Here is a 10,996-nt window from a genome sequence, read left to right on the forward strand (position 1 = left end):
CTACCACCATTCAAGAAGTTTCAGTCCCAGGAGATTGGACCGAGATGGTGGTACACTCTCAAGTGCTTTAGGAGACGATACAATTGACAGTTGGACCTAGACGCTGTCAGGATTAAAGACATGAAACCAGAAGCTTCGACGAACGAGGTCAAAGCTCCCCCAACCCCGGGAGGTTGATGTAGGGCTCGGGTGAGGACCGGCCTAGGCTTGGTCCAGCCGCCCCTCCTTCCTTTTCCCTCTCTTCCTTTTTCTTTATTTTCCTTCTTTTCTTGGTTTCCTTCCTAGGCCCTTTTCATTTAAATTTTTTCCTAAATTCTGAGATTTGATTTTATTTTACTTTCTTATTTTAAAAACCTTTTCTAAAATCTAAAATATGATTTCATTCTCATTTCTTATTTTAAAAATTTTTTCCTAAAATTTGAAATCTCATTTTATTCTCTTTCTTATTTAAAGTATTTTCTAAAATAAGTCAAGTCTCTTTATAAATAAGAGATGATGTGCTTGGACTTAGGGGTCTTATTTTTGATATTTGAATTCTGGTTTCAGCCTTTGTATTTTTTCTTCGAGGAATGTATCTGACTTTGAGGTAGTGCTCCGACCGTCTCTCGTCCAAGGTGGTGATTGTCTCCACGGGCTCAGGTGGTGCTTCGACTATAGCTTGACCTTGCCAAGATATTTATCTATATGTACACCCTCCCTACTATTGTCAACCGTTTTTCAGCCCTACAACAGACCCCCACTGATCTCCCTGCATGCCTACAGATCGTCGTCGCCCCTTGTTCTTCCAGCAGGCAGCCACAACCTTTCAACCACCAGCAGGTCGCCGCCCCCTGCTCTTCCAACAGGCTGCTGCAACCTTCAGTCACCAGCAGGTCGTCGCCCCTGCTCTTCTGGTAGGCCACAACCTTCGTTGCCCTTAACTGCGTCAATCCAACAGCAGACCAACGAACTCTCTCGGCAGCTTTCCTGCATGCTACGACCACCGCTGCCCCTTCCAGGTTTCCTCCAAATGCGGTTCGACGCCCTACCCTCGTGTTGACCTCATTTTTAGTGAGGTATAGTCTTTCTCTTAGGGTTTAGGATTTAGCCTTAGGAATCTCCCTTTGACTATCCTATAGCCTTAGAAATGGGACCCACCTCATTTTAGAAATTCAACATACTTCTGTACCCTTTTGGAGTTTCGCGTGTGTGGTATCGACTTCTAGCGCTTAGAAGGATGAAACCAACACGACGAGGGAACCCAAAACCAACACGAGGGAACCCAAAATGAGTCCCTATAGGACCTTTAAGCCTTAGGGTGGCATTTTGCACAATTTGCACTCCCGCGCGCACAAACTTTGCAATTTGGAGAGTCGACACGTCCGATCACTACAACTACAATTCGCATTACAATTCGCATCGCTTGCACCGTTATCTGTCGAGGACTCGAATAGATTTTGGAGACGATCGATCGCAGGTTGAAATATTATGAAATTTAAATTTTGACGAGTTTTTTAACCCGATTGTCGACGATGCCGTCCGAGTGACCCCGGATGATAAAACGGACTGCATCTATGCGTCCGGAATGTCGATTTTGCCTAGGGAGGACACCCATTTTGCTAAGGCACTGCGCGCGAATAGATTGCAGGGGAATTTATATATATATATATATATATATATATATATATATATATAAAATAAATTTTTTTTTTTTTTTTTTAAAGACCACAGTCCGACAAAACGGACTGCAGCGGTGCGTTCGGAATGTCGATTTTGCCAATCGAGTCCTTCTCCTCCACGCGAGAGAGAGTTGACCTCTCATTCGTCCTTGCCCGACACTTTCTGCTCGAGACTCTCCTTCCTGAAGCTGCGCCTGCCTCTATGAGCTGCGATTTTCTTTTCTTGGTAGGTTGACTCTGATGAACTTGCTCCCTGGAACATTTGAGTGGCAACCTTCTTTTCTTCCTGATGCTTCTCTCCCTGCCACTCGGCTCGCCACTTGGTCTTGGGCACTTCGGCTGCCTCGCCTTCCGTAAGCAGAGGGAGGGGTGTTTTTATGATTCGAGTACCGGGGGGAGGTTGGATGGTTTCATTCTTTTTTTCCTTCTCTTCTCAGCCTATAAAATAAAGCTTCTTTTGGGTTTTGTGGTTTTTGAAAATTTTCTAAGGAGAGGGGAAGTAGAGAACTTTGCTTTTGGAGGATTTTAGAAGTAAGATTTCTGTGGGAGCTTTACATTTGCATTAGAAATGTATCTCTTCTCTCCCCCCCCCCCCCATCGGTGCCTTGCTTCCTTTCGGTTTTCTCTCTGCCGAGCCACTGAGCACGGCTCTGTTGGATGGTACAACATGCTAGTTTAATTCACTTTAAGGTATTTTGAGATATTCGCCTTAGGAGCATGTGAATGATAAAAATGTGAGCATGTTTCAGTAGTTAGATTGGATTACTTGCTTAGAATGGTGGAAATATAACATGACATAAGTGTTCTTTTCTCTATTTGCTTGAGATGAAATCATGACATATTCCTATTACTGTGAATAAGAAGGTTGAAACATGGTTTTGAGATAATTTTAGCTCCTCTTGCAAACATGTTGGGATATGTATTATGAAGCTTTTCATCTATTTTATTTTTATTTATTTAGCATGAGAATATTACTCTAACTTTTATTGTGGTTTAGTGTTGGAGGTCTCAATTGCAGCTTGGTTTTCGACCCTTGCTGGGTTCGGGTTTTAGCCTTGCTTGGCTCGGTTTGATCTTTAACTAATCTAGAATTTGATGAAAAACTTGGGTTGGCTTGGTTTTATCTTAAAATGGCTGGAACTTTAATTTCTGTTAAAGCTCGAGTTTTTTATTCATGCTTGGGCCTTGTTTTAGCCTTAAGTGGCTCGGTTTCTGGCTTCCATTGGGACTCGGCCTTACCTGTTTTAGCTCTTGATTCTCGCCTGATTATGAGGCTTATTTTCGTTTGATTTGGGTTGTGGCTTTATACTTTTTGCCCCTGTTGGTTTTCGGTTTGCCTAAAAAATGGCTGGGTTTTGGAGGGAGTTCCTGTCTTGGGTATGTGAGTTTTAGGGATTTATTTTTGGCTTGATTTTGGAGCTCAGTTTTTGTCTGGTTCTGCTCTTACTCAAGAGGTGGCTTGGGAGTTTGGTTTGGTTTGTTTTTAGTCCTACCCGTGAGCTTATTGAGAGGTTGCCTGGGACGGTATGACTCTTCTTGTTGAGTCTGAGTGGCTTGAATTTGATTGTTGAATCAAGTTTGTCATCCAAAAAATTATAATCACTTTAGTTATCCTCTGATGTATGTCAAAGGAGCATAACAGCCGCCGATGGTTCTTTTTGGTTGCCTTAGTCGTGAGCCTTACTTGTTCCTTGGGTTACCTTTGGTCGTGAGCCTTGGCAGCTGTCCCTTGCTGCCCTTAGCCGTGAGCCTTACTTGTTCCTTGGGTTGCATTTGGTCGTCGGCCTTAGTTGTTGTCCCTTGCTACCCTTAGCCGTGAGCCTTACTTGTTCCTTGGGTTGCCTTTGGTCGTGGGCCTTAGCAGCTGTTCCTTGCTGCCCTTAGCCGTGAGCCTTAATGGTTCTCCCTTCCCTTTTTGGTTGCCTTGGCCAAGAGCCTTACCTGTTGTTCATCTCTTTGTATTGACCCTGGCCGTGAGCATTTATTTGGTTATATGAGAAGATTTTATGCTTATTTGATATATAAGGTTATTGATTAAATTGAAAGTTGGAAGATTCTGATTTCTTGCATGAGTTTGGGAGTACTAGTGGTGGTATTCTCCGAGTTATTTTTTTTTCTTTCGTGAAGTTTGAGAGATTTCTAAGCCTCATTTTGGAAAAACATTTGGTTGACTTGATTAATCCTACGTCTTTGGGGTTTGAAAAATCAGCGCAAAGTGACCCTTTATGTTTGTTAGGAAAGATCTTAGACCATACTTTTTCAGGTTTTTTCGATAGGAGTTTTGAGAACTGATCTATTCTCTTTTTCGGTGTTTTAGATGGATCAGTGCCTCCTCTCTCTCACCTCATTTTTTTGTTAGGCCTTTGCACAGCCAGACCGTGCAGTTTAAGCCCTAACTCGTTCTAGGTTCCGAAGTTGTCGTCCGATACGACATAAATCTTCATAGTTTGTAGACGACTTGTGTGATCATGTCATGCAAGTATAAGCCCTAATTAAATAAAATTGGCAGGATGAAACACTTGAATAATTTCTTCTCAAAACTGAAGTCAAATCCTAAAATAGACTGGGAAGCCACCGAGGTTCGCCTTAGGATCCGTGGCCTCCCCTAGTTTCTCTTCATTTGGATTCCTCAACAAAGTTCCTGATTTGAGTCTTTCCCCTTTCACATCTCTTCGTTCGATTTCGTTGAAAAGTCTTATCCTTTTGACTTCTTTGAAGATAATATTCTCTGATTTTTATCGAGAGTTTTCTTAAGTGACTTCGGTCATTTAAGATGTTATTAACTATAGGGGCTTGCCTTTATAGGAAGTTTTTCCGAACCCAGCCTAAAATAAACCTTATTTAATTCTTTGTATTAAATAGGGAAACCTGTTGGCAAATAAAACGGTTTCGCAGACCAAACGGATGTCATATATTTCTTAGTTTATTTAATCGAGCCTCATTCTCAAGTCTTGTGTTTATCCCTCGGGATAGATACAAGATTTGAGATAGAGCGCTCTTTCATTTAAACTGTGAAAAATATGAGGTCTGTTTGATTTCATATTTTTCTAAAATTATACATATATATGTAAATTAAATATCCTTCCGAAGCGGGGAACGAGATTTCAATTCCGGTGACCGACAGCTTCTTACGGGCAAACCTCCCCAACTTTAATCTTTCTTTTTTTTAGCGCCGACACCTTGCTGATTTGCTGCCCATCCCTTACATAGTAGCTAGTCACCTCTCCGGCCTTCACCGCAACTGACTCCCCCTCATCAAGCTTGTTGTGTCTTCTTTTGTCGAGCCTTTATTTGTAATACTTTGTTTTTCGCTTTGTTATGTGTGTTGTCCTCTTTTCTTTTGAGTCTTCATTGTAACCTTATTAAAGTCATTAATAAAATTCTGTCGTGCTTCGTGGTTTCGGTTAACTCCAGTATGAAGTTTGCTGCTCTTGTCGCAACCGCTGTCCTTTACTGCCAACATCCTCCTCCCTTGCTATCGCAACTTAGAACTGTCCTTTCTGGTCGGCTCATTGCCACCACCCTTCCAGCCCCTCTTTTTATTGTCCCAACCACTTACAACCCATTTCAACCACCTATCTCCACTCCCGGAGTACCTAGCCGACTTCCACCACTGCCAGATCGAACCCCAGTATGAGTTTGCATCTTATTTGTTGTAATTTACTTTTCAAGTGTGTTTGATTGTAACTATTTGTTTGTTTTTAGTAATATTATTTATTTTTTCTATTGTAGTTTGGGTTAACTCCGACATCATTTGATATTAGAGTTAAATTATTTTTAGTCATACCTTAGAGTTTTTAACATCTACGATACCCTACTCCACCTCCACTTAAAAATTATTTTCTTTGCTGATATTTTTTAAATCGGTCACCCACAAATTTTCTCTAACTATACCTCATCCCTTTACACCCAATTTCACCTATCCAAACCTTAATCATTCCTCCAGGGAGACAATAGTCGGACGTCGATATGAAATTTATCATAGAAGAAATACAACGACTACCGGCGAGCGCTACAACGGCTCGATGAAATTGATGAAAGAAGCCAATCCAAAATGGTCACCCATAGTTATGACGATGACTTGCTAGATTGAAGAAATAGTATGCATCTCTTCCACTATATCGATGTCAGGGATGAAGAACATTTATCCGGAAGGCTTGACCTGAAATATCTAAGAAGCCAAAATTTTGAAGTAAAGGTAGATTTTTCATATTTTGACCGCCTCTTTGATTCAGACGAATTCATCAAGTGACTTCAGACTGTTAAACTTTTCTTTGAGTACCAAGAGGAAACTAGCCAGTAGCAAGTTAAAAAAGAGTGGATTATTTTGATGACAAAATTTGAAGCATCTATACCAACGTGAGAAAAAATATAAGATCACTACTTGGTCCCAAATGATATGGGAGATGCAGTGCCAATACTTATCAGTTCATTACGGCAAGATGTGCACCCTAGCTTCAAAAGTAAAGATAATAATTATTGGATGACGACGACGTCTTAAAAGCAGAGTTTAACCAAGGATCTTACATCAAGGGTACGCTTAGAGGAACATCCAAGCCGACCTCACTTGAGGGGACACTAGGTCAGAGCGGAGAACAAGCGTAACTAATCCATTGTCTTAATTTGTCCTAGCCAAAAAATGCTTCAAGTGTCATAGATTTGGGCATACCAAATTTGATTGCATAACCGAAGAATGATCTCTTTCACTGATCAGGTAATAGTTCAAGAGATAAACTGTGATCGAGAAGAAGATGAAGTTTTCAGATAGTATTTTCAACTTCTAGCCGATGAAGAAGAGATGCCAGTGATTCCAATTGAACCCAATGGAGAGACTTCAACTGAGTTGACAATAGTTGTTCTAAAAGGTAGTAAATTTGAGGTAATAGACGTTCATTCAGAGTATGAGGCTGTGGTGCCTCAAACTTCTTTTTTGTAGTTGTTCGGAGTAATATCAGCAGGATCAACATTGGATGTCCAAAAGGGTCATGAGTTTTTGGAGCCTATATTAGATACAGGGCAAGCTAACTAAGAGAAATTCAAACTCTTCAAATATATAGACTACTTTCTGCTGAGGGAGGTCTAATATGTTTGATGCGAGACTCTTTTGTGGCACTTTTGAAAGCCTATAGGGAGTCATTTGGGTATTAAAATCGGTTCATCAATGTAACCCTCGACAGAAGATTAAACAAGATGGATGAGCTGCGGTATTTGAGTCCACCTCATGATCTTTGTGGGAAAAAAACATTCTAAAATGGGATCTAGTTCTTTCCGGAGAACAAGAAGATGCCTCTTCTAAGTGGTTATGCGTCAGTGTGGTTCAGTCTGCCCAAGATATCGTTTCAGAGTTTACCTTTCCTGACAGTCAGATACATTCAATCTAGTATGAGGAGTGTAAGAAACAAATTACAAACTAAGGGCTCAAGAGTTACTTTATGAAAATCTACGTAGATATGCAACTCTAACTCAGATTATGCCAAAAGAAAATAAATATTTATTTGTCATGATGTACTTTGGAATGACAGTGCTTACATAACCGACTTACTATGAGATTACACCATTTTCACTGTCTGCAACTGGGCCTTCCCGACGTCTTACTATGAGAAGACAGAAGCTTCAACGGATGAGATCAAAGCTCTCTCAACCTCGGGAGACTAACGCGGAGCGGGATGCTTTCCCACAAAAACGCCTTGATGTGGTAAGTCAGACGACAAGAAATGACCCTCAATTCGTACCTCGATCGAACTAGTCTTTTTCTTTAAATTTTTATTTTTACACCGAGGAGTTGGTCGATCTTTTTGGGCCAATTCTAATTATCTTATTACTATATTTTAGTTTTTCGTGTTTTAGGTGAAGAATTTTTTTTGTGTGTTTTGTATTGGGACGGTCGACTACACATTTTCTTCCCTTTGAGTGTTGTATCCTAGGGTTCCAAGTGGTGTTTTGGTTTTATCTGGTTTTCTAGGTGGTGATTATTTTCCTTATCCCTTCTCGCATCCCTCCCGCTGCAGCGATGAACCTTCATCATCGCTGTAGCTGCCCCGAAAACAGTCATTTTGTTGTTATTCCTGTAGTTCCTTGCTGTTCAACCATCATCCTCGTGGTTGCTTCTTTAAGATAGTCCTCTGATTGTCCTGCAATCCCATGCCTTCGCCGCCGCCACCACCATGATTAACGCTCGTCGTTGCCTCAACAAACATTCCTAGCTCTTTTTTGTTGTTCCAGCCATGCAATTAGCTCTCTCATTCCAATCTGCTGCCCTTTCCACAACTCTTCCCCTTCTTCCCCTTCGTTGCCGACGTCCTTCTTCCTTGCTACCTCAACGCAGGACCATCCTTTCCATCCGAGCCGTTGCTGTCCGACCCTTCCTCTTTGCTACCACCACCCTTCAAGCCCCTCCTTTTTACTGTCCCAATCACCCACAACCCATTTCAGATTCCTACCTCGCTCCCCGACCACCTAGCAGACCTTCACCACCTATTGATCGAATCCTAATGTCAGTTTGTGTTGTGCTTGTTGTAATTTTCATTGCAAGTTGGTTGATTGTAATCGTCTGTTTGCTTTTAGTAATATTATTTGCTTATCTTATTGTGATTTGGGTTAACTCCAGTATCACAAATATATATATTTTTTTGTTTATTAGTTTACTAAATTTTGAATTCATTAAAGTGGACCTTTACACTTACATCGATATTTTGTTCAATTTGTTAAAGGTGAATGTTTTAAAAGAATTTGACAAGTAAATCTCCCTCTACTTGTTAATCTTAAATGTGCATAATTTATCACAATTAATTTTGAAGTCATTTGTTCATATATATATATATATCATCTCCCTCAACAAGGAACAAGAATCAGTTTATAACTTGCATATATACCAGTCTGAACGAAGGCAAGCATCATAGACAAATAGCAAGTGTTGCCTAGTAAGAAAATCTGAAGTCATTTGTTCATATATATATATAATTATATTAATTTTGAAGTCATTTGTTCATATATATATATATATCATCTCCCTCAACAAGGAACAAGAATGAATTTGCTCTTTTCAGGCTGAAGACATACAAGGCGAGTCATATCCTTTCTTAGATCAACTAACATCCACGATCAGTACCAAAAACTTGGAACGAGTTCGTCGATTAAAAAGCAGACTCGTCACTTTGACCAGAAGGGTTCAGAAAGTATGCCACTGATTCCTTCAGTAGCTCGTTCATATCTGTTTCTTCTATTTGCTCCTCATGTTTCAAGTTCTTTTGTGAAGGTGAGAGATGAGATTGAGCAGTTGATGGATGATGATGGTGATATGGCAGAAATGTACCTCACGGAGAAGAAAATCCGGAGGGAAAACTCATTTAATGGTGGTCAGGCTTTGCTAACCTACAATTCTGTTGGCCCTAGAGTATCGTCTTCTGTTCCTGTTAGTCCTGTTTCTTCCCCACCTGAATCTAGGAAGCTTGACAAAACCCTGAGCCTTGCCTTTAGCAGGCATAGTAGCAGTACACGCAGTTCAGAGAGTGGTGCTCAAAAGATACAGGAGCTTGAAATGTTATTAGAAGCATATTTTGTAGTTATTGATAACACTTTAAACAAGTTAAATTCGGTAATTATTTCTTTTGTTTCTCTATGAATTGTTTATTACATTGTTGAGATATGGGGTAATTTTTCTCTGTGCTCTTTCAGCTGAAGGAATACATCGATGACACGGAGGATTTCATCAACATTCAGCTGGTATTTTCTTTTTGCTAATCATATCATTGATTTTACTGTTGAGTTGACATTCTGCTTAATATTCTACGTCACCTTCAATGTTAAAAAGGTTTGTAAGATAACAATACATTGCACTTCACTGAAGATAGGTTGTGAAAAAAAGTTTATGCACTAAAAGAGCAGTCAAAATGGCATTTTGTTCGCTAACAGTTTGTGTTCGGCTCGTTGAGAAACTTGTGTTCAATTCGCTTTCTAAGCAAATGATCCGAACATGAACAATTTTTTTTTTTTTGCGCTCGATATATAAACGAGCCGAACACAAATAAAAAATTGTTTGTTTGTGTTTGACTGGTTTTGGCTTGAAATAATTAAATTATATATATATATATATATACATACATACATATAATTGATGAGTAGTATTTTTAAATAATTAATTGTCTACAAGGCTACAAAGATTTATAATCAATTAAAATTATTAATTAAAAAAAATTGAATAAAAATAAAATAAATTGTTTTTAATGATGTTTTAATATAAATAAAAAGATTTTAATTCTCGCTCCTACCCTTGATATCCTACTGCTGCGTGACTAGGATTGTCAAAAGGGCTCTTTGTTCACAAAGATTTTATATCTGTGTGTGTGTGTGTGTGTGTTATGTATGCTTGATTATCACCAAATATCTCAATGGATTTAGTTTTAACTATGTTTTTGTTAGACAAGCATAATTTTTTTCCTTTCAATTTTACATTGTTTGTTACTTAACAAACAATTGTCCGTGCCATAGCGCATTTATGATTTGCAGTCCTATTTTTTCAGGACAGCGTTCAGAATCAGCTCATTCAATTTGAGCTGCTCCTAACAACTGTGGGGTTCATTACTGCTATATTTGGTGCGGTTGCTGGAGTATTTGGCATGAACTTTGAAGCACGATTGTTTGAGGAACCAGGTACATTCCGATGGGTACTTGTTACCACTGGAGCTTGTGGGCTGTTGATATTATTAGCCTTACTTTGTCTTTTCAGATATAGAAAACTAATGCCGATGTAATGATAGAATGAAATTCTGGTGATGTTGGATATTTGTACCAAATTCATAGTTTGATCTTTTGGAGAATAAGGATAATAGTTATATAATAATGAAATTAGTATATCACCATTTCGTGAAAAAAAAACCATTGCTATAAACTTGTAAGAATAATATTTTATAAATAAGGGCTATTTCTAACATGTACTTTTCTGCATCCTTATGATTCGAATTAATCAATCTCCACAATGATTCTTGGTTCATTAGCTTCCATCAGCCTTTTCCTTCTATAACAGCTGCAATAACATATCCTTATAGTCCTCGGCATATCTGGATCAAATGGAAAAGCTTCAAAATGTTAAGTTTGATAGAATATTTATGATGCCATTTTTTCTGGAACTCTTCTCTATTGGTTTGTTCTACTCCTGGTCTAATCAATAGGCTTGATGACCCCATTATGTTAAACGCGATAGAATACTTTTTAACAATGAGTAGATTGATGTCTACCCGCTATCATTTTATAAAGTACTCCACCCTTTCTACTTCGATCACTCATTGCAGCATCTAATGTTTTACTTACAGATTCATGTTTAAAATTTTCTGGACTAAGCT

General features: G+C 39.1%; 1 protein-coding gene across 2 annotated transcripts in view; it reads left to right on the forward strand.

Annotated features, from left to right (window-relative positions):
• The window catches only part of LOC110021555 (magnesium transporter MRS2-1-like), a 31,580-nt gene extending 21,013 nt beyond the window's left edge, over window positions 1-10,567 (forward strand). The window contains exons 2-5 of one of the 2 annotated variants that reach the window (XM_020720093.1): window positions 8,705-8,833; window positions 8,914-9,252; window positions 9,333-9,380; window positions 10,178-10,567. In XM_020720093.1, coding sequence (XP_020575752.1) covers window positions 8,705-8,833; window positions 8,914-9,252; window positions 9,333-9,380; window positions 10,178-10,408 — 747 coding nt within the window. In that variant the 3' untranslated portion in view covers window positions 10,409-10,567. The remainder of the gene's footprint in view (window positions 1-8,704; window positions 8,834-8,913; window positions 9,253-9,332; window positions 9,381-10,177) is intronic. The other variant, XM_020720101.1, reaches the window with a different exon arrangement.
• The last annotated feature ends 429 nt before the right edge of the window (window positions 10,568-10,996 follow it).

The sequence above is a fragment of the Phalaenopsis equestris genome, unplaced genomic scaffold (genome assembly GCF_001263595.1).
Source record: "Phalaenopsis equestris unplaced genomic scaffold, ASM126359v1 Scaffold000002, whole genome shotgun sequence".
NCBI classification, from domain to species: Eukaryota; Viridiplantae; Streptophyta; class Magnoliopsida; order Asparagales; family Orchidaceae; genus Phalaenopsis; species Phalaenopsis equestris.